The sequence below is a fragment of the Triticum urartu genome, chromosome 4 (genome assembly GCF_003073215.2).
Source record: "Triticum urartu cultivar G1812 chromosome 4, Tu2.1, whole genome shotgun sequence".
Taxonomy (NCBI): domain Eukaryota; kingdom Viridiplantae; phylum Streptophyta; class Magnoliopsida; order Poales; family Poaceae; genus Triticum; species Triticum urartu.
In genome coordinates, this window is record NC_053025.1 from 12,344,031 (window position 1) to 12,368,311 (window position 24,281).

General features: G+C 44.2%; 1 protein-coding gene and 1 long non-coding RNA gene across 5 annotated transcripts; one reads left to right on the forward strand and one right to left on the reverse strand.

Annotated features, from left to right (window-relative positions):
* The first annotated feature begins 14,023 nt into the window (after positions 1–14,023).
* Positions 14,024–18,284, forward strand: LOC125553407 (bisdemethoxycurcumin synthase-like). Its single transcript, XM_048717193.1, has 3 exons — positions 14,024–14,253; positions 14,600–15,580; positions 17,938–18,284. Exons 1-3 carry the CDS (start codon positions 14,049–14,051, stop codon positions 17,958–17,960), a joined length of 1,209 nt encoding a protein of 402 aa, XP_048573150.1. The 5' UTR covers positions 14,024–14,048; the 3' UTR covers positions 17,961–18,284.
* A 569-nt stretch (positions 18,285–18,853) lies between these two features.
* On the reverse strand, positions 18,854–23,719 carry LOC125550255. Of its 4 annotated transcripts, none has more exons than XR_007301556.1 (5): positions 23,239–23,719; positions 22,689–22,809; positions 22,507–22,583; positions 21,607–21,695; positions 18,854–20,694 (listed from the first exon to the last, which is right to left on the reverse strand). It is a non-coding gene; the product is annotated as an uncharacterized LOC125550255 (long non-coding RNA). The 4 variants fall into 4 exon arrangements; XR_007301553.1 differs by having other exon boundaries at positions 18,854–20,728; XR_007301554.1 differs by having other exon boundaries at positions 18,854–20,947.
* Between the last annotated feature and the right edge of the window lie 562 nt (positions 23,720–24,281).

Here is a 24,281-nt window from a genome sequence, read left to right on the forward strand (position 1 = left end):
AATCCCAGTCTCGATTCGTGCCAACCCAACAAACACTTTCAGAGATACCTGTAGTGCACCTTTATAGCCACCTAGTTATGTTGTGACATTTGGTACACCCAAAGCATTCCTACGGTATCCGGGAGTTGCACAATCTCATGGTCTAAGGAAATGATACTTGACATTAGAACAGCTTTAGCATACGAACTACACGATCTTGTGCTAGGCTTAGGATCGGGTCTTGTCCATCACATCATTCTCCTAATGATGTGATCCCGTTATCAACGACATCCAATGTCCATGGTCATGAAACCGTAACCATCTATTGATCAACGAGCTAGTCAACTAGAGGATTACTAGGGACATGGTGTTGTATGTATCCACACATGTATCTAAGTTTCCTATCAATACAATTCTAGCATGGATAATAAACAATTATCATGAACAAGGAAATATAATAATAACCAATTTATTATTGCCTCTAGGGCATATTTACAACAGCGGTGTCCTTTCCCATGACAGAAGGGGCAGCAAGGCACGTATTGTATCGTTGCCATCGAGGATAACAAGATGGGGTTTTTATCATATTGCATGAAACTATCCCTCTACATCATGTCATCTTGCTTAAGGCGTTACTATGTTTTTAACTTAATACTCTAGATGCATGCTGGATAGCGGTCGATGAGTGGAGTAATAGTAGTAGATGCAGGCAGGAGTCGGTCTACTTTTCTCGGACGTGATGCATATATACATGATCATACCTAGATATTCTCATAACTATGCTCAGTTCTGTCAATTGCTCAACAGTAATTTGTTCACCCACCGTAGAATACTTATGCTCTTGAGAGAAGCCACTAGTGAAACCTATGGCCCCCGGGTCTCTTTCTCATCATGTCAATCTCCATCACTTTATTATTGCTTTGCTTTTACTTTGCCTTTCTTTTTACTTTGCATCTCTATACCAAAATACCAAAAATATTATTTATCATCTCTATCAGATCTCACTTTCGTAAGTGACCGTGAAGGGATTGACAACCCCTAAGCACGTTGGTTGCGTTGAGCTATTGTTTTTGTGTAGGTACGAGGGACTCACCCGTTTTCTTTTTGTTTGCTCGTGTGTTCGATTGCTTGTTTGTCGTGATGGCTCTACCTCAATTTGGTGATGTTCACCTTAAAAGGTTAGAGGAGATCGAAAACAACGTCGGGAAGTTTATGGTTTTGCAATTTGAGCATAATAATTTCTTTAGAAATGAGCTTAAGGAACAAAAAGGTTTCATGAATTATATGAATAAAGAACTCGATGATATGTCTAAAGAATTTGATGGTATAAGATCCCAAATTGCTCATCTTGAAAAATTAACTGCTGAAATTTCGGATATGCAAGCTACCTTAGTAAATAAGATGGCCGCTAAACCGGATTCCTATGAAAATAATGATGAAGATCTAAAATTTATTGATGTGTCCCCTATTAAATCTTTGTTTTGCAATATTAATCTTGATAATAATGGGACTGAATATGATCCACCTTTACCTAGAAGGTGTTCTAAAAATTCGGAGTATTTAGATCTTGATGATGAAATTGATAGAAGTGGGATTAAAAGAAATAAAACCCTAGATGATGCGAAACCCACTATATTGGATTTCAAGGAATTTAATTATGAAAATTGCTCTTTAATTGATTGTATTTCCTTGTTGCAATCCTTGGTAAGATCTCCTCATGCTTATAGTCAAAATAAAGCCTTTACCGAACATATCGTTGATGCCTTGATGCAATCTTATGAAGAAAAACTTGAGTTGAAAGTTTCTATCCCTAGAAAACTTTATGATGAGTGGGAACCTACTATTAAAATTAAAATTAAAAATTATGAGTTTTATGCTTTGTGTGATTTGGGTGCTCCTGTCTCTACTATTCCCAAAACTTTGTGTGATTTGCTAGATTTCCGTGATTTTGATGATTGCTCTCTAAACTTGCATCTTGAGGATTCCACTATTAAGAAACCTATGGGAAGAATTAATTATGTTCTTATTGTTGCAAATAGGGATTATGTGACCGTAGATTTTATCGTTCTTGATATAGATTGCAATCCTTCTTGCCCTATTATTCTCGGTAGACCTTTCCTTAGAACGGTTGGTGCAGTTATTGATATGAAGGAAGGGAATATTAGATTTCAATTTCCATTAAAAAAGGGCATGGAACACTTCCCTAGAAAGAAAATAGAATTACCATATGAATCTATCATGAGAGCCACTTATGGATTGCCTACCAAAGATGGCAATACCTAGATCTATTCTTGCTTGTTATGCCTAGCTAGGGGCGTTAAACGATAGCGCTTGTTGGGAGGCAACCCAATTTTATTTTTATTCCTTGCTTTTTGCTACTGTTTAGTAATAAATAAATTATCTAGCCTCTGTTTTGGTTGTGTTATTTGTGTTTAATTAGTGTTTGTGCCAAGTAGAACCATTGGGAAGACTTGGGGAAAGTCTTGTTGAACTTGCTGTAAAAAACAGAAACTTTAGCGCTCATGAGAACTGCTGTCATTTTTATTTGGAAAGTAGTATTTAGTTAATTATTTTTTAATATGATTCATAGATAAATTCCTCACGTCCAGAAATTTATTTTAGAATTTTTGGGGTTCCAGATCTTGCGCTAGCTACAGATTACTACAGACTGTTCTGTTTTTGACAGATTCTGTTTTCCGTGTGTTGTTTGCTTCTTTTGATGAATCTATGGCTAGTAAAATAGTTTACAATCCATAGAGAAGTTGGAATACAGTAGGTTTAACACCAATATTCTATATCTAAATAGCTAGCCCCCACTAACATATTTCTCTCAACATGCAAGCATGACACCTCATCATTCAACATGCATAAAAAAGGCCCACCTCAACATGCAACTGTACATATTAAAAATCCACTTCACCATGCACCCATGCGTGCATGTAAAATTCCATTCTATTATGCTATTTACATCAAATTCTTATATACTTTCAAAAACTATTATTTCAAATATTGATGTTTCGTGTAATCAAAAACCTCATTGAAATATTGCAAAATATTCCCGCAACAACGTGCGGGGCATCATCTAGTATAAATAAAGAATGAGTTCATTACAGTACCTTGAAGTGGTCTTTTGTTTTCTTTTGCTAACGGAGCTCACGAGTTTTCTACTTTAAGTTTTGTGTTGTGAAGTTCGCAAGAGCCTAAGCTTGGGGGTGCCCATGGCACCCCCAAGATAATCTAAGGACACCTAAGAGCCAAAGCTTGGGGATGCCCCGGAAGGCATCCCCTCTTTCGTCTACTTCTATCGGTAACTTTACTTGGAGCTATATTTTTATTCACCACATGATATGTGTTTTGCTTAGAGCGTCTTTTATGATTTGAGTCTTTGCTTGTTAGTCTACCACAATCATCCTTGCTGTACACACCTTTTCAGAGAGCCATATATGATTTGGAATTTGATAGAATACTCTATGTGCTTCACTTATATCTTTTGAGCTTTATAGTTTTGCTCTAGTGCTTCACTTATATCTTTTAGAGCACGGTGGTGGATTTGTTTTATAGAAACTATTGATCTCTCATGCTTCACTTAGATTATTTTGAGAGTCTAAATAGCATGGTAAGTTGCTTAAAATCCTAATATGCTTGGTATGCAAGATTAATAATAAAAAAATTGTATGAGTGTGTTGAATACTAAGAAAAGTTTGATGATTGATGATTGTTTTGAGATATGGAGATAATAATATCAAAGTCATGCTAGTTGAGTAGTTGTGAAATTGAGAAATACTTGTGTTGAGGTTTGCAAGTCCCGTAGCATGCACGTATGGTAAACGTTATGCAACAAATTTGAAACATGAGGTGTTATTTGATTGTCTTCCTTATGAGTGGCGGTCGGGGACGAGCGATGGTCTTTTCCTACCAATCTATCCCCCTAGGAGCATGCGCGTAGTGCCGAGGTTTTTGATGACTTGTAGATTTTTGCAATAAGTATGTGAGTTCTTTATGACTAATGTTGAGTCCATGGATTATACGCACTCTCACCCTTCCATCCTTGCTAGCCTCTTCGGTATCGTGCATTGCCCTTTCTCACATTGAGAGTTGGCGCAAACTTCGCCGGTGCATCCAAACCCCGTGATATGATCCGCTCTTTCACACATAAACCTCCTTATATCTTCCTCAAAACAGCCACCATACCTACCTATTATGGCATTTCCATAGCCATTCCGAGATATATTGCCATGCAACTTTCCATCATTCCGTTCATCATGACACATTCATCATTGTCATATTGCTTAGCATGATCATGTAGTTGACATAGTATCTGTGGCAAAGCCACCGTTCATAATTCTTTCACACATGTCACTCTTGGTTCATTGCATATCCCGGTACACCGCCGGAGGCATTCATATAGAGTCATCTTTGTTCTAGTATCGAGTTGTAATCATTGAGTTGTAAATAAATAGAAGTGTGATGATCATCATTATTAGAGCATTGTTCCAAGTGAGGAATATAAAAAAAGAGAGAAAGGCCATAAAAAAGAGAAGGCCCAAAAAAGAGAGAAAGGCCATAAAAAAGAGAAGGCCCAAAAAAAGAGAAAGGCCATAAAAAAAGAAAAGGCCCAAAAAATGAGAGAAAAAGAGAGAAGGGACAATGTTACTATCCTTTTACCATACTTGTGCTTCAAAGTAGCACCATGATCTTCATAGTAGAGAGTCTCTCATGTTATCACTTTCATATACTAGTGGGAATTTTTCATTATAGAACTTGGCTTGTATATTCTAACAATGGGCCTCCTCAAGTGCCCTAGGTATTCGTGAGCAAGCAAGTTGGATGCACACCCACTAGTTTCTTTTGTTGAGCTTTCATACATTTATAGCTCTAGTGCATCCGTTGCATGGCAATCCCTACTCCTTGCATTAACATCAATCGGTGGGCATCTCCATAGCCCATTGATTAGCCTCGTTGATGTGAGACTTTCTCCCTTTTTGTATTCTCCACATAACCCCCTCATTATATTCTATTCCACCTATAGTGCTATGTCCATGGCTCGCGCTCATATATTGCGTGAAAGTTTTTATAGGTTTGAGATTACTAAAGTATGAAACAATTGCTTGGCTTGTCATCGGGGTTGTGCATGATGAGAGCATTCTTGTGTGATGAAAATGAAACATGACTAAACTATATGATTTTGTAGGGATGAACTTTCTTTGGCCATGTTATTTTGAGAAGACATAATTGCTTAGTTAGTATGCTTGAAGTATTATCATTTTTATGTCAATATGAACTTTTGTCTTGAATCTTTCAGATCTAAATATTCATACCACAATTAAGAAGAATTACATTAAAATTATGCCAAGTAGCACTCCGCATCAAAAATTCTGTTTTTATCATTTACCTACTCGAGGACGAGCAGGAATTAAGCTTGGGGATGCTTGATACGTCTCCAACGTATCTATAATTTTTGATTGCTCCATGCTATATTATCTACTGTTTTGGACTATATTGGGCTTTATTTTCCACTTATATATTATTTTTGGGACTAACCTATTAACCGGAGGCCCAGCCCAGAATTGTTGTTTTTTGCCTATTTCGGTGTTTCGGAGAAACAGAATATCAAACAGAGTCCAAACGGAATGAAACCTTCGGAAACGTGATTTTCTCATCAGATAAGATCCAAGAGACTTGGACCCTTCGTCAAGAAAGCCACGAGGCGACCACGAGGGTGGAGGGCGCCCCCCCCCCCCAGGGCGCGCCCCCTGCCTTGTGGGCCCCTCGAAGCTCCATCGACGTACTTCTTCCTCCCATATATATCCACGTACCCCGAAACGATCGGGGACGGAGCCAAAAACCTAATTCCACCGCCGCAACTTTATGTATCCACGAGATCCCATCTTGGGGCCTGTTCCGGAGCTCCGCCGGAGGGGGCATCGATCACAGAGGGCTTCTACATCATCATCCAAGCCCCTCCGATGAAGTGTGAGTAGTTTATTTCAGACCTACGGGTCCATAGTTAGTAGCTAGATGGCTTCTTCTCTCTTTTTGGATCTCAATACAATGTTCTCCCCCTCTCTTGTGGAGATCTATTCGATGTAATCTTCTTTTTGCGGTGTGTTTGTTGAGACCGATGAATTGTGGGTTTATGATCCAGTCTATCTATGAATAATATTTGAATCTTCTCTGAATTCTTTTATGTATGATTGGTTATCTTTGCAAGTCTCTTTGAATTATCAGTTTGGTTTGGCCTACTAGATTGGTTGTTCTTGCCATGGGAGAAGTGCTTAGCTTTGGGTTCGATCTTGCGGTGTCCTTTCCCAGTGACAGAATGGGCAGCAAGGCACGTATTGTATCATTGCCATCGAGGATAACAAGATGGGTTTTTTTATCATATTGCATGAAACTATCCCTCTACATCATGTCATCTTGCTTAAGGCGTTACTCTGTTTTTAACTTAATACTCTAGATGCATGCTGGATAGTGGTCGATGAGTGGAGTAATAGTAGTAGATGCAGGCAGGAGTCGGTCTACTTGTCTCAGACGTGATGCCTATATACATGATCATACCTAGATATTCTCATAACTATGCTCAATTCTGTCAATTGCTCAATAGTAATTTGTTCATCCACCATAGAATACTTATGCTCTTGAGATAAGCCACTAGTGAAACCTATGGCCCCCGGGTCTCTTTCTCATCATATCAATCTCCATCACTTTATTATTGCTTTGCTTTTACTTTGCCTTTTACTTTTTACTTTGCATCTCTATACCAAAAATACCAAAAATATTATTTATCATCTCTATCAGATCTCACTTTCGTAAGTGACCGTGAAGGGATTAACAACCCCTAAGCGCGTTGGTTGCGTTGAGCTATTGTTTTTGTGTAGGTACGAGGGACTCACGTGTAGCCTCCTACTGGATTGATACCTTGGTTCTAAAAAACTGAGGGAAATACTTACGCTACTTTGCTGCATCATCCTCTCCTCTTCGGGGAAATCTAACGCAGTGCTCAAGAGATAGCAGTGGCACCTGATGGAGGTGCTTGTGCAGTGGAAATAGAGGATGCACGTGGTGTCCATGATGAAGATCGACCTGCAGAAAAGTTAGTTCGCGCCAATGCCTGTCGATCCTGCACTTCACGTTCAGCTTTACAAGCAAGATGGAATAAACGAGTGATATTAGTATACTTCTTATACTCTATAATGGTCTGAATCTCTCTATTTAATCCACCCATAAAACGTGCAATCATAGCTTCATTCTCCTCAACAATACCACATCTAATCATGCCAGTATGTAATTCTTGATAATATTCTTCTACAAAAAAAATTCCTTGTCTTAAACGCTGCAATTTTTGAAGTAATTCACGTTGATAATATGGTGAAACCCAACGAGTACGCATAGCAGTTTTCAAAGCAGCCCAAGTAGCTGGAATAGGATATGATCTACAATGTTCAGACCACCAAACACATGCAAAGCTAGTGAAACCACAAACAGCAGCAGGAACACGTCTCTCCTCAGGATATTGTAAACATGTAAATCGTTATTCAGTTTCTAACTCCCAAGTAAGATATATATCAGGAACATATCTACCCTCAAACGGTGGAATGTTCAATTTCAGTTTAGGGAGATGGTCATGATCACGTACCTGAGGTGGTTGTGTAGCCCTACCATTGCGATGATATGCTTGAGGACGACCTGGTGGTGGTGGTGCTGGTGGTTGCACGTAGTTCTGATTTTGATCAACCTCATCCTCGTAATGGTCCTCCACCTCTGCAGTAGCAGCAGGAGCTACAGAAGCATCAACAGCGGCACCAGAATTTTGACCAGGCTCAAGGGGAATGCGCAGTGCCCGTCCCACTTGATTTGGAAGGCGATGTTGTTGTTGTTGTTGTTGTTGTTGTTGTTGTAGAGGTGCGTTAGGTGTAGCTGGTGGTGGTGGTGGAAGACGCGCGAGCAATTCATTAAACTTGTTATCGAGATTTGTTTCGAACGTCTTCTCCATGCCATCTATCTTCTCCATGGCCTCTTCAACTCTGTTTAGCACATCTTGCACCTGTCCACTCATCATTTGCTGAAATTTATCATGTAGCTCTTCGTTCGTCATGTTCTCCCAATCTGTCTCATCGGCTTGTGATCCTACCATGGTTAGCAGCAATAGAAACACACAAGAATATGATCCTACAAACTACTAGGAAGTGGTGGTGGTGGTGTAGGACAAATTCGGCAAGCGAATCTCAAATTCTTACCAATTCTTACCCAACAGCGGGTGGTGATCGGCAACCGTCGTAGTCAAAACTCTCAAAGATTGGATAGAGCCATTGCTAGGAGGTGTCAAACGCACGATGTAGATGTATGTGGAGCTGGGAAGGCTTATGATATGGTAGCAAAAATGTCAGCAATAATCAATTCAGAGATGCAAAGTTGAATAAACGCTCAACGACGGTACTGTGCTGGTCCTAGGCTAGACCGTACTAGAGACGCGAGCCTAGAACATGAACAAAATCACCGTGCGACACGTAAACAAGGGAGGAGCACTCTCTGATTTTTTTTTCCTTTTTTGCACTTTTTTCCTTTTTTTGCTCCGCAACAATTTTTTTTCGAAAAAGTCTACATATGTCCTAAGAACTGCCTAGCCAGAATTTTCCAGACTTAGTTTTTTTAGTTTGGAATTATTTTTCTTCTGCGGATGGCTCGGAAGTTGGGGAGTCCTACTTTGTCACGACTCGGAGTATCGTGTAATCTGGAAATCGAAAACAAAGCAACAATTACTAGACTCGGACTAGGACTGGTGATGGAGATGAATCTGGTGGAATTTTGGACTGGTGGCGGAGATGAATCTGGTGTAACTCAGACTGGTGGCAGATATATGTTGCAGGTGGACTCGAACTGGTGTGATTATGTGGTGGTGGTATATGGCAGCGGCGATGAAGTTGGTGCGGTGGTGGTATATGGCAGCAGTGATGATGATGATGCGGTGGTGATATATGGTAGCGGCGACGTGACAACCTGTGAACAGAACTCGAAACTCTAAAGGACTAGACGCTAAGACCAGTAACTTGACACGACGATGCAACCGCAAATTCAACAAAGCAAATACAGAAAAGATTATGCAAAGGCTCAGATTGGTTCGGACAGGATGAACTAACCCTAATTTTTTTGGCTTTTTCGTGGACTATAGGTATGAAGAACAGACTCGATCTAAACTACAAAAAACTGTAAAATCTCACCGAGCAACCTGGAAATCTGATACCACTTGATAGAGGCAAAGGTGTCCCGTCTTTCAATGAGATGGTGGCTATCGTTTTAGAGGAAGTAGACTTTGATGATCCGACTACGAACGTGCGAGGACGCCACGCCTTAGCAATCGCTAAACCAACTCCGGGGGGTTATTGACCACGCTGGAGCATGATCAACCTGACCATGAGGGCTTGTTTCCTGCGAGCAAACGAAGAATAAGCAAGAAACTAAGATTGCAATCTGGATATTGCGAATATAAGATGAAAGCTTTATTGATCAAGGTGGGGTTCTGTGACGTCTTGGTCTGGTCGCTGGACACAAACGAAGTACGCGAAGTTGCAGCTATGGCGAACTTTTAATCTAAACAAAACCCAAAGTCTAAACGACGCCCTAAGGGTTGTATATATGGAGGAAGATGGGGGATTTCGTGGCCCTTGGAGGAGGGTTCGGAAACAACCCTAACTCTTGTTTCCCCACACATATGGACTCTAAAAATAGCCTATACTTAAGTATTTCGAAAAATACATGGGCCTGGCCTAATAATAAGGTGACGCAGCACCTAAAATAGCCTCTGGACGAAATTTATGAAGTGGCATCTTGTATATTTCGTCCAAGGCTTCATGCACTCCTTATGGTGGCTTCAAAGTCCTGAAATCATCACTTGTAACTCCGTTCTTGATCCCCTTGCGCATGCCATCATCTCCATGCTTGAACTTGCTCCAAGGTTCATATTTTTGTCCAAGCTAGGCCCTTCATTTGTAAGCAAAACAAATGTATCCAATTTAGGCAGCATCATATTCTCATGAACATTAGAATCGTTACCAAGAAACGAAAGTACCTGATAATTCCATTGGCGTGCGCGAGCTCTAGTACTTGGTTCAGTATGTATAGCAGCAGGGTTGTGGGTGTAACAATGGTATTAATGTCCTCATCACCATTGCAGCGCCGGTAGGGTGCGTCTAATGAACGCTCCATTGTAGCCACGCAACGCAGCAAAAGTTGTTGTGACGGCGGCCGCGGCGGGCGGTGACTTGAGCAGCAGCGACGACAAATTGTGCAGCACCGGCGGCGAGTTGCATACGCTGCCCCGCTTGCAGCAAATTATGTTCTGTATCCACAGGGTACATCACCACGACGGTGTGCGTACATGGACTTCACCACGCAGCAACGCGGATGACCGGTGTTGAGCCCTTCATTTGGAGCAACAACAACTGCTGAAGTGGGAGAGTAGCAAGCAATGGTCGCCATTGTTTCTGTGGTTCGCAACACCGCTGGGGGTGGATGGCTTCGCCATGGAATCGTCTCCTCTTGAGCGGAGGGCGATAGGGAAGAGAGATGAGAGGAAGAAGACACCGCGAGAGAAAGGAAACAACGAACGGTTGTGGTCTAAGAGGATAAGGCTGGGAGTGGACGCGGTGGGCTGTGGGCGGGCCCCTCAGGAGGCATGTGTCAAACGCACGAGGCGGTTTGTAGGAGAGAGAGATCAGCCGGTCGAAAAGTTTTCCATTTTTGTAACATGAGATACATTAGCATTGAGTATTTTTCCACACTTCTAATTACTTTTTTAGGGATGCTAAAAAGCGTGAGTGCACCGGGAGTAGATCAAGTGCGGGGGTTGTGTGTACGTACTCACTCCTCCAAACCAACTTCTTTAGAGAAACTCTGGCACACCCGACATCCCGCCGGCCCGCAAAACGCGTTTGCAGTTCGTGAAAAATGATCTTTGCGGGCCAGCAAGGACGGCCGCAGATACAAATCCTCAAACGGACCCGTATAAAAGTATATTCGTGGAATATGCTTTTATACGGGTCGGCTTTGCGGTGTCTGCTCTTGCATCGCTACATCCCGCATCTCATCGGCCGCAAATATCAAATGCAACATAATACAACAAACGGAAGCAAACTAAATAATTATTCAAATCCAACATAATACAACAATCATCCACATTACAAATAATTATTCAAATTACCGAAGCAAAGTTAAATAATGCAATACAAAACTTATGATGAATGCAAATACAAATGAATACAAAAATGAGTCACTGTCCAGCTCTTTGCCAATGGTGCTCAATAAGATCCTCCTGAAATTGGAAGTGTGTGTTTGCCTTTTCAATCTCCTTGTATGTCTGAAGAAAAGCTCTAATGTGGTTAGGGTCTCTAGCTGGTTTGACACGGCTACCCACATTGTCGTAGAAGATTCCAAGTTCATTCTTCTCTCATCTTCAAGAATCATATTATGAAGAATAACACAGCATGTCATGATATTTTTCAAGGTTCTCTTATCCCCAAAAAACAATGTTTTTGTAATACTTTCATTGATTTTGAAAAAATCATTGATTTTCAAAAAATGTTCATTGATTTTGAAAAAATTAACAGATTATTAAAAAGTCATTGATTTTGGAAAAAAATTGTTCAATTTTTTTAAAAGGTCATCGATATTTTTTGGAAAACTTCATCGATTTTTGTGTTCTAAACTCAAATGTCTCGCAGTTTTTTGGTGTTAAAAAAAGAGAAAAAAGGGAAGATGGGCTGGCCAGCGCGGAGGAAAGGGTCTGCGCCCTTTGCGAGAAAGCAAGGAACGGGTGCTTAAGGCGCCATTAAAGATTTGCCCAACTGGGCATTCTGCTCAGACCTCCAAGTCGGCGCTTATCTGGGCCGGCCTAGTAGCACTGTTTGCTCGTCCCATGACGCCTAGTTCCCTTGCTCACATGTCGCCTAGTTTTCTCAAAAAAAAAAGTTTGCTTGCTCACATTTGACCGATCGATGGTTGACTAGTTAACGGGTCAACTGTTGACTCTTAAAAAGTAATAAAAATATATAAAAATCATGAATTCAAATATGTTCATGATTTTTTAAAAAAAATCACAAACTTAAAATAGTTCATGAATTTTAAAAAAAGATCTTTAATTTTGGAAAAAGGTAATCTAATTTTGAAAGAATGTTCACAAATTAGTAAAAAAAATATTTTGATAAAATATTCATCAAATTCTAAATAATTTCATAAATTTGATAAAAATCAAATGTATTTATAAATGTTTATCCAATTTGGAAAAAGTTTGCTGAATTTGAAAAAACAATTATTGATTTTGAAAAAGGTTCATCAATTTATTAACAAAGTTCAGGTACTTTAAAAAAAGCTTATAGATTTTGAAAACAAATTATATAATTTTTTTTAAAAAGCAAAGATTTGAAAGAAGTTTCCGGATTTGAAAAAAAATAATTCATTGTTCATGGTATCTTACCAGGGATTTGGAAAAAAGTTCACGAATTTGAAGAAAAAAGTTGCAACAAAACCGAAAATTTTCATGGGTTTGAAATGGGGAAAATTAACAGGAAAATGAATAAAAATAAAAATAAAAGGAACAAAAAAAGGGAAAAGTAACAATAACATGCACAGTGTGGTCGTCAGTCACCACAGGATTGATTTGTGGTAAACATAAGCCGCCTCCACAACCCTTTGATATGCACAATCGCAGCCGTCACTTTGCCCTCTCGTGGATCCTGAATAGCTCTCTTGCAGCGCACACCCCCTCCCAAGCATTGGTCTCTGTTCGTATCATCAGCTAGCCACCCGCTTCCCCCTGATTGCAGCACCAGCGCCGCCGGTGCTGCTGGCTGCATCCTCCGCTAGATGCTGCTAAGCAACACCAGCGAGCCTTCATTGTACCGCCGAGAGCTACATCGCAGACCGAGACCGCTAGTCACTGCTCCATTGCAGCGTCTGGAGCGCCGATGAGCGCTCCATTGAAGCGCATGTGAGCTCTTCGTTGCAACTCTAGGAGGAAGCGCGGGTGAGTGCTCCATTGCAGCGCCGGGAGGGAGCGCCGGTGAGCGGTCCAATGCAGCGCCGGTAGGGTGCGTCCGACGAGCGCTCCATTGTAGCCACGCAGCGCCACAGAAGTTGTTGTGACGGCGGCCGCGGCGGGCGGCGATTTGAGCAGCAACAACGACAAATTGTGTAGCACCGCCGGCGAGTTGCGTACGCTGCCCTCCTCGCAGCAATTTGTGTTTTGCATCCACGGGGTACATCACCACGACGGTGTGCGTACATGGACTTCACCACGCAGCAACGCGGATTACCGGTGTTGAGCCCTTCATTTGCAGCAACAACAGCTGCTGCAGTGGGGGAGTAGCAGGCGATGGTTGTTGTTGTTTCTGTCGGTTCGCAACAGGGGGTGTCCGGCGTCGCCATGGAATCGTCTCCTCTCGAGCGGATGGCGAGAGGGGAGAGAGAGAGAGAGAGAGAGAGAGAGAGAGAGAGAGAGAGAGAGGGGAAGAAGACGTCATGGCTGGATTCGAGAGAAAGGAAACAACGAGCGGTTGGGGTCTGAGAGGATAAGGCTGGGAGTGGATGCGGTGGGCTGTTGGCGGGCCCCATGGGAGGCATGTGTCAAACGGAGGAGACGGTTTGTAGGAGAGAGAGATCAGCCGGTCGAAAAGTTTTCAATTTTTGTAACATGAGATACATAAGCATTGAGTATTTTTTTCCACACTTCTAATTACCTATTTAGGGATGCTAAAAAACGTGAGTGCACCAGGAGTAGCTCAAGTGCGGGGGTTGTGTGTACGTAATCCCTCCTCCAAACCAAGTTTAATACCACAACGAATTGGAAGCTGAACAATGCTGGCCAACTTCCAACTAAACAGCATACTACGTACATGGAATTCACGTGACAGGCTCGTGCTCGTCGGTTTCGCTGCCAATTCTCGGGTCCAAAACGTGACCATCTTTGCTAAAAAAAAAAAAACGTGACCATCTTGTCTCTGTACTTAATACCCGTACTCTTTCCGTCTTCACTGTACAAGCTGGACAGCAGAGCAGTTCTCCCAGCCGAGACCAAGATGGTGCTGCTCGGGAACCTCACGGCAAGTCCGGCGGCCGCCGTCATCCGGCAGGCGCAGCGCGCAGACGGCCCTGCGTCCGTGCTCGCCATCGGCACGGCCAACCCGGCCAACTGCGTGCTGCAGCAAGAGTACGCCGACTACTACTTCCGGGTCACCAACGCAGAGCACGACACCAAGCTCAAATCCAAGCTTCACAGAATCTGTATGTACTTCCTTCATTTCAAATTATTTGTCACAGATATGGATATATCTAGATGTATTTTAGTTTTAAATACATTCATTTCTGCGATGAGTAATTTGTAACGAAGGGAGTAATTATTAAGCTCTTCCCCTCGGTTCTGTTTTGCTTACTTCTATTCATTCATGATAAGGTGTAACTAGTTTTAGTCAGTCGATTGAGATATAATCAAGTCTCAGTCAAATGACATAATATGCAAAAGAGAAAAAGAAAAAACTAATTTTTTATGTGAATCTTAATATAATATCTTACGAATATAGTATCGATTGAGACTTGGCAAACTGTTCATCGTAGCGTGTTCTATATTCAGGTAAAAGCTCGGCCATCAAGAAGCGTTACTTCTACCACACCGACGAGATGCTGCGAGACCATCCTGAGCTCATAGACCGGACATTGCCATCCCTGGACACCCGGATGGGCATAGCCACCACCGCCGTTCCCGAGCTCGCGGCAGCTGCCGCGACCAAGGCTATGGCGGAGTGGGGGCGCCCGGCCACCGACGTGACCCACCTCATCGTCGGCACCTACTGCGGCGCGCACATGCCGGGCGCCGACGTCCGGCTGGCTTCCCTCCTCGGCCTCGCCCCCTCCGTCCGCCGCACCATGCTCTACCTCAACGGCTGCAACAGCGGCGCCACCGCGCTCCGGGTCGCCAAGGACATCGCCGAGAACAACCGCGGCGCGCGCGTCCTCGTGGTCTGCGCCGAGCTCACTCTCATCCTGCTCCGCGCCCCCGAGGACGAGGCCGACAAGGCCACGCTCATCATGCAGGCCCTGTTCGGTGACGGAGCGGCCGCCGTGATCGTCGGCGCAGACGTGAACCGCGGCTCTGTCGAGTGCCCGCTCTTCGAGATGGTGGCCGCGTCGCAGGCCGTGATACCGGAGTCTGAGCGCGCCGCGGCCGGACGGCTCGGCGAAGACGGGCTCCTCTTCCGCCCCGCCGTTGAGATGACAACGCTGATTCGCGAGAACGTCGAGCAGTGCCTGGTAGAGGCGCTGGCGCCGCTCGGCCTGAGCGGTGGCTGGAACCGTCTCTTCTGGGCGGTGCATCCAGGGGGGCGAGCAATCTTGGACGGCGTGGAGGCGGTGCTCCGGCTGGACTCCGAGAAGCTGGCGGCAAGCCGCCATGTGCTGAGCGAGTACGGGAACATGTCTGGGCCGACGGTGATCTTTGTGCTCGACGAGATACGGCGACGCCGCGGAGAGCTTGGGGTTGGACGTGACGGCCTGGGTGTGCTACTGGGGCTCGGACCGGGAATTTCCGTTGAGACCATAGTGCTGCACGCCACCGGTAATTACTAGAACGAATTTACTAGCGCTCGTAAATTACCTCGTAGAAATAAGTTTATGCTAAAACGGTCAAATAAAACCGTCTGTTCCACTTCTTTCATTTTTCAAAAAAAAAAGTTAGAGTAGTTTTCCAAAAGTTTAAAAGTTTCTATATTTGACCAAGTTTTTAGTACTCCCTCTGATCCATAATAAATGGTAAGTGTCACAGTTTTTTACTAAGGTTTAACTAACCTTGTTTCAAAACTGTGACACTTATTTGGATTGAAGGGGTAGTAAAGTATATCAACATCTAAACTAGTAGATAAATAAAATATATAAATATGTTCCATATGAATTTAAAAATAATGATTTGCTATTGTACACGTTGATTCTCGATAGAATTTTAGCCAAGGTTTAAAAAATATAGTCAAAGTTAGAGAAATTAAACTTGAAAAAAATAATACACTTGCATTTGAAATATAAGAGAGTGGATATCAAATAAGTATCGTCTCATTGGAACCGTCTCAATGGAAATTCCGGGTCCACCCTTGTAAACACACCTACGTCATCACGTCCACCCTTGAAAACTGACTTGCAATGGTCGATGGACAACTTAAAACTTAGTTCAGTCTGCGCTGTAATGTTAGGCTATATGGGATTAGGAAAAAGTACAAAATTGGCTGACCGGCTATCATCTCGCTTCAGTCCTGTTGCACGCTACATCGAATGGGGAACCACTATAATCAGCGAACATTCACTCAGTTGATGACACTTGCGAACGTTTTTTATTGCATTTTGTGCTGGCCGAGGATGGCAATTTTTGCTAGCGAGCATGGCAACTGCAGTCTGCTATAGTTTTGTTTTCCGCTGGTAAAAATTGCCGTGCTTACAAATTAAAATTAACATCCATGCAACAATATATATTGCCGTCAAAATGTTTCCAATTGCCACCCGCCCCAGCAAATGTCAACATTGCCCCTTTTTCTTCATGCAATCCTCTCTCTCTCTCGCGTGCGCGAGCGCACACACACATCTCCTACCTCCGGACGCACCCCGCGTGCTCCTCCCTCCCCCCCCCCACCACACACACACACACACACAATGCCCCGCGCACCTTCGCGTGCTTCTTCCTCCCTTCCTACCCAATAGCGCTCGCGCGCCGCCCTCGTGTACACAGCCGCGCTTCCTTGCGAGAGGCGAGGGCGTCGCTCGTGTGATGGTCGTGGGTGCCGCGAATAGCTAGCACACAGACGATGTAGCGGCTACAACCTCCTCGGACTCTCAGAGAACCACACACGCATCGCTGCTGACCTCCCCCCTTTGACCCGTGGTGTCGTGGCTGTCGCCCAACCCCTTCTCCCCGACGATGGTGGCTCTGGCAGAGATACAACCGCAACGCTGGTAGCTACAACTGACGATCACCATAGCTGGTACCGACGGTCACTGATGCTGGGACCGGTGGTGGTCGGTGCTGCAAGAAGACCACGCCGTTGATGACCCACAAGTGTTGGGGATCACAACAGTCTTCGAGCGAAGCATTTCAACCCATTTTTTGATTTGACACAAAGGAAGTCAACGAATATTTATAATCCTTAGCAGTTGAGATGTCAATTCAACCACACCTAGACAGATAACTTGCTTGCAACAATGTATTAGTAGCATAGTTCTATGATGGTTGTAGTGATATAGTTACAACAACAATAAGACTAACAAGTAGCAGTATTACATAGAGTAGTACCAGGGTGCAACATCAGTAACTTTAAAAGAAGCAACAATAATGAAAAGCGCATGCATGGAATTAGATAGTGGTTTTTTTTTCTTCAGATGAGATTCATTATGTAAAAGTCATAACATAGAGCATTAGTAAACTAGCTCCAATTCATCAATTATATATAGGCATGCATTTCATAACTAGTTGTACGTGCTTGCGATAAGAACTTCCACAACATGCACAACATCTTTAGTCCTACCCTCCCGTGGCAGTGAGATCCTAACGGAAACCAAGGATAATTAAGACACTCCTTTTAATAGAGAGACAGATCAAAACATTAACATACGGTGAATACATGTAATCCTCGAGGTAAAGTCATCCTTGTTAATATCTCAGTTATTGTCACTTCGAAGGCCAGACTTTAGAACAATAACAGGTGCATACAACTTGTAGATAAAATCAAGAACGTAAATATATTCAGAAAAACAAAGAGAGTTTAGATGTGAAATCATGGCACTCGGACTCTAATGACAAGCATTGGGCATAACAAAGTCATAGCAACATCAGCCTCAGAACATAATGGATATTAGGCGTCAAGCCCTAACAAATCTGACATCTATTACATAGCAAATCTCATCCAATTCCCATCTACCTCCATGTGCTTGCAGATGAATTACTCACACATGGATGAGAGCATCATGAAATTGTTGTTGGAGAAGGATTGATGATGACGATGGCGAAGAATCCCCCTCTCTAGAGCCAAAAACGGACTTCAGACCAGATCTCCAGAGGAAGAAGAGGAGGTGGCGGTGGCTCTGTGTCATAAAACACGCCGATGATTTTCTGTGATTTTTTCTAGTATATATATATATATTACGATTTTTGGGCAGTGGAATCATCGTAAGGCGGTGCCCGAGGGACCCACACGGCCAGGGGTGTAACACCCCTAGTGTCATGGTACAGTAACCCTCTGTTAATGATGCCATGTAACCATGCTTTACTGAGCTAGCTATCACTTGATCAACTCTGAAGTCAAATTCCAATTAAATTCTCAAGTCAAATTTATTGTTTCTGCAACTTTAAAAAAAATTGTTGGTTAGGTTGAAAATAATTACTAAGTAATTTTCATGTAGAAACCGATATTATTTGAATTATTAAATTGCCCCTAACCTCTTTAAAACAATGTCAAAACAACAACTTTTAACCCCTTTTCTATTTAAAGGAAATTTAAATGGTTTCCAACCAGCCTCAACCTTTTTGAGCCAACTCAGTATATTGCCAAGTAATTATGTGTCAAATTTCATCTTTTACAAAAATCATTTAGTATCACAAAATAATGCAAAACAGGAGCAAAGGCAAACAGTAAAGTAAACTGAAAAAAAGGGAAACCTATCACTATGCCTCTGGGCCTTAAGGTAGTAGTTTTGGCCCAACCCACCCCCAATCCTCTCTTACCAGCTACAGGAGCAGCCAGGGCAGCCGTGGCGCCATCTCCATGGCCGGCGCCGCACGCGTCGAGCATCCCCGGCTCCCCTGCCCTATATAGCTGCGCCGAGCCCTTCCCACTTGCCCTCGCGCTCCCCCTCCTCCTCTCCCCCCTCTCGCTACACCCCCTCCTCCAGATCCAACCGCGTCCGACGCCGTCGTCGCCAGGGTTGCCCTCGCCGGCATGGCTACCCTCCTCCCCGATGCCTAAGGACATGTCCCTCCGCCCCGCCGTGGTCTGCTTCGTCGCCTGGATCCACGAGACCAAGATGGAGAGCCCCACATCGCGGGGATCGAGCTCTCCTTCCTCCTTCGGACGTCGCCGTTCGTCAACGACTCCGGCGCTGTCGATCCTCCCTGAGCCCGCCTTTGCACCCCTACGGGATCCCAGTGAGCCGCCCGTCCAATCCCTCTGTCCCTCCCCTTCGTTTGCATGCCGTAGGCCGCCATCACCGTCGTGCTCGAACTCTCGCGTACGCGTACATGCGTGCAGCTGCTGCGCTGCTTTGCTTGCGACGCTGCTGCTGCTGTGGCCCGCGCCTGCCGCTGCCGCCCAGTCCTCGCGCCGGCCGCGCCCGAGCCATCCCCGCACTTGCTCGGCTGCTGCTGATGCTTTGCTGCTGTTGCGTCCTCGCTGCTCGCCCCTGATGGCACTGTGTGCTGCCGCCTGCTCGCCCACGGCCGTGCCTGCTGCTGTCGGCCAGCCTCACCGCGCCCATTGAGCCGCACCCCGCGCCCGCCCGAGTATGGCCTCGCCTGCCGTTGCGGCTGCCGCGCCCGAACGCGTATGGCGCCCGAGCCATGCCACTGCCCATGCTGCTCGCTGCTCTATTGTACTACTACTACCTACTGTAGCTGCTACTAGTTAGCTTTTGGATTTCTACGTTGACTAAGCCCCTAAACAGCCCCTAAACTCAGGCTAAACAGCTACTAACAGGACTAAAAAAATTATGGGGAGGTAGTACACTTGACAATGCTCAAATGTTTCCATTGGACCAAATCCTTTTAGTGCATAGATTAAATTTGATGAAAATCACAAAATGCTATCTTTTGTTAGCAGAAAACAGAGCTATTTGTGGGTGAGTGTGTGTTCTGCATAGTGTGTGTGCGTACAGTTGGCCATGGCCGTGTGCTCCTGTGTGTGTATGTGTGCATCATGCGTGTGGCCGGTTGGGCTATGCCCATTAGTGGCCGGCCCTAGCTTAGATTAGTACTACTCCCTCCGTCCGGAAAAAGTTGTCCAACGCGAAGTGTACTGGTGTTTTTGCAAAAAAGCCCTCCGAGTTTTAAAACTATCTCAAATAGATTCATGTCTCCATCTTCTTCCTCGGTCGTCCCCGTGCATCGCCTGGCCAGGCGCAACCAGCTGATTTCACTGCCGTCCACTAGCACGAGCCCACTTGCGCCTCTGATTCCGCCGCCCGCCCGCCACCTGCGCCTCTGATTCCACCGCCGCCACCCATCTGCACCTGCACGATTCCGCGCGTCGCCAAAGGTGCCGTCGTAGGATTCTTCACCTGCGCTGGCCAGGACGTGCGCCGGCCAGGAACTGCTCCGCTGCTGCTGAGGAACCGCGCCGACGCATTCCCCTCACTCCACGACCACCTCCACGCGTTCCCCTCCAGCCACGATCCCCTCTGCGCGTTCCCCTCCTGCCAAGAATCCCCCCCCGAGCGTCGCCGGAGCCTCCCACTGTGATCCGGTTGAGGTCGTCCTCCTCGAGCTCTGCGTGCTCCTGGGTGTCGATCGCCTGGACCAGGAGTGCATGCTGCTGCTCACGTCCCAGGCTGCTTCCTCGCGCCCGCGGCCACCGCTCCTCTCTCTGGCGACTCCGGCAGGCAGGGCCACGCGGGCCTGCCCACCGGCGAGACGACCGGGTGCCTGATCGAGCCCCGCCACCGCTGCCTTTTGCCGCCCCACCCCTCGCCGCTGCTGCCCGCCTGTGCCGCAAGAGTTAAAGTTCAGTGCTGCTGCCTGTAAAAGTTCAGTGTACACATTTAAATTCAGTGATGCTGCATGTGCTCCCAACTTCTGATGAACTTGAAGCTAAAATTTAAACTGAAGTCCAAATTCCAGTGTGGTCTTCAACTGCAGCAGCCTGTGTGGATCCACAAGACTGCATTTATGTTTGTGTATGTGTGTCTTTGATGAAATGCTTGCTTGCTGAAATTGTAGCAGCAACAACAACTAAGGCTGAATGATGAACAGATTATAGTGGTCAGATTAGTTCAGACATTGCTGCTGAGAAACATGTATAGTGGTTTCAAGTATTGCACTGCTACTGAATGATGAACAAATTATAGTGGTCACATGTTTAGATTAGCTCAGACATTTCTAGATAACATAACAACAAAACAATCCTCTTTCCTAAACAGGCATTTCTGAAAGTTGATAGATATAATCAGCTAGATCAATTGCTATCTTATTTCCAAATAATTTCAGTCCACAATCTATCAATTTATTTTGGAAACAATTAATATGATTCCACCAGATTACTCAAGGCTGGAGTATATTTCCAAATATTTCCAGTTAGTCTTATGGGTCATCTAAAAAATGTTTCATTGGAACATTCTTGCTGTCAAATTTCAAATTATTGTAAGGAGTTAACTGAATTTACTGTAAGGAGTTAACTGAATTTAGTTTCAATAAAGTCAAATTAGCTAAATTTTCAGTGAATTTAACAACATGAATTTGCTTGGCTGGCATATCTGAGAAACTGTAATTCAGAAAGAGAATTTTCAGATGCTCTTTGACTGAAACCATATCACATTGGCATTCTCTCTGACTAGGAGCAGAGGGAGGAGAGCCAGGAGAAGACTAACAACATCAGTGATATGCTCAACATAAATTACCTTAGTCAAATTTGTCCCCCGAGGCAATCTGATTCCCCTTCCATTATCCAAATAGACTCCTTTGCACTATCCATTATCTTCATTAGTCTCTGCATGATCATAGAAGAATCTGAAAAAATAAGGGGCCCTTCTAAACAAAATTTTACACTGAAAAATAGGACCCCGAGAAACTGTATTTAGTGATCTTGTACTCTAAAAATAGAACATTTACACTGAAGCTTCAAACAAAATTTCAGTGATCTTGTACTCAATTTAGTGGCAATCAGACTTGAGATGCAAAACTGAAGCTTCGAAACTGAATTTTCAAAATTTCAATGATCTTGTACTAAATTTTCTAGCTCACTTTTCTCGAGTTACTTCAAAATTTACACATCAGTAGTGACTCTAGTGTGTGTAGAATTTCAACCACAAGACTGATTCTCACCAATATCCAGGACTTGCCACTTCAATTATGTCTTTAGAGAAATTCAGTTAAAATGACAGCAGTTTTCAGTTTTGACAATAGTATAACATCTTGTCAGTTTTGACAGTATGTGTAGTTGCCGTGGAGCAAACTACACACATTTAATATTTGGAGATAGCAGAAACAGACGGCCGAGGACCAAACCTTGAACTACAGAATCTTCTAACGGAACTTTAGATGTTCTATAGGTCATGTACGACTCCCAAGTTCTAACAAAAAAATTCAGACAACTCCCAGGAATACATGATCTGAATTTAAAGGATCACACTATAGATGTGGCTCAAACTATAGAGAGAAAAGCATTTTCCTGCAATCTTTAGCATGAGTATTTCAGAATTGCTAGTGAAATGTCAAACTAGCATTTGGAGATCAAAATGTCCTAGCTCCAAACATGGAAGTGTAGAAAAATCTAAAGGCAATGCCCTAATGTTCTGAACCTCATTGTTGAATGTCTTGTCAGGCGGCATCGGTGCGTTTTGCTGATGTTTCTTCCCCGCAATCACTCTGCCATCATCTGGCACAACACGCTGTATTATTAATCCCATAGATACAAAGATATGAGTACTCCGAATGGACATTGGTGGAAAGGATAGAAGATGTTAAAGGAAAATAACCAAACCTTATAAACGTTTCCGAATGGACCTCCACCAATCTTCCGCTCCGCGGAGAAATCATTTGTAATTTTATGGTCTGCTGGTTGCCCCTGATGTGCCAGTCAACAATGCAGCATTGAGCCTTCACTTCAGTACATGAAAAATTACTGTCAATTTTCAGCAATGCAGCATAAAAGATCAAAAATCATACTTTCCAGTAGTAAAAGATCAAAATTACTGAATTTTGACTTCCATAGTTACTGGTTTCTCATTGACATTGACCAAGATTGCTGAATTTGTTTTCAGTTTTCAAAGTTTTGACATTGACCAAGATTACTAAAGAAAAAATCAGTCCAAATCTGTCTACTGTCTTCAACATTGACCAAGATTACACAAAAGCTCAGGTAGTAGCTAAATTTTCCCTATGCTGGTGCACCATAATTTTCCATATTCATTGAGCAAAATTCAGTCCAAATCTGTCTACTGTCTTCAACATTTGCTAATTGTCTACTGTCTTCAACATCTATCAGTACAAATAAACTTCAGTTCAGAACTATAGCATGAACTTGAGTTTACTCTGGATCTGAAGCTCCGGCGAGCTCTGGACTTGAGCACGTGGAGGTGTTGTGGACGCCTTGAGCGCGTAGTGCTCCGGCGAGCTCCTCCACCTTGACCACCCGTGCTTCCCAGTGCTTGGGTCGACGACGTCCATGGAGGGGGAGGGCTTCATGGTTGACAGCGAGCAGGTGGTCGGACGAGAGGGCCAGCAGGGGTCGCTGGGTAGTTGGCAGGTGCCGACGCGGAGGGAGGAGCGGAGAGGGGGGAGCGCCACGGCGAGGAGAAGAGACCGGGTTGACGAGGCGGCAGACGGAGGAGGGGGCACTCGAGGAGGAGGCTGACGGAGGAGGTAGACATGGACGGCGGCCGCCATGGCTAGTGGTCCTCGGGGATGGACACCTCGCTAGGCCGCCGCACAAAAATCCAACCTTCGGGCAAAATTCCAAGCTTCAAACAAGGCATGGGGGAAGAAGGTGGCACTGGCGTGGGCAGAGGTGGGGAGGGAGGGGCAAGGCGACGTGGGGCGGGAGGGGGAGGAAGGGATCGAGGCAGCGCGATGTCACGGCGTCGCCGGCGAGCAAGCAGTGAAAGAATGGGGTAGCGAGGGGAAGAATGGGCGGCTGGAGTGCGGATTGTGTCGGGGGAAGCTGAGGGTGTTTTTTGCAAAATGTACATGGTGACAACTTTTTTCGGACGGAGGGAGTACTAGGTTTAATTAGTGTTAAGTTAGTCTAGTAGTAGATGACATGTAGGCCCTTTTAAATAAGTTAGATTTATTTAGGTAAATAGTCTATGACATGTGGGCCACACCTGCCCTTTGACTAGTCAAAATTAACTTAGTCGATTCGGTTTAAGTTAAATATAATAATCCCAAGAATTCAATTAAACTTTAAAAAAATCATTATAAAATAAACCGCAGTTCGGATGAAAAAAGCTTTGTACATGAAAGTTGCTCAGAACGACGAGACGAACCCGGATACGCAGCCCGTTCGTCCGCCACACATTCTTAGCATAGCGAACACGCAACTTTTCCCCTTCGGTTCATCTGTCCGAAAACGCGA

Bases quoted from the DNA above. Each gene is read 5' to 3' on its own strand.
- LOC125553407 (XM_048717193.1), top strand. From the start codon at position 14,049: ATGGTGCTGCTCGGGAACCTCACGGCAAGTCCGGCGGCCGCCGTCATC. The intron at 14,254-14,599 runs GTATGTACTTCC...TTCTATATTCAG, and splicing joins ATCCAAGCTTCACAGAATCT to GTAAAAGCTCGGCCATCAAG. The intron at 15,581-17,937 runs GTAATTACTAGA...ATGTGCTTGCAG, and splicing joins CATAGTGCTGCACGCCACCG to ATGAATTACTCACACATGGA.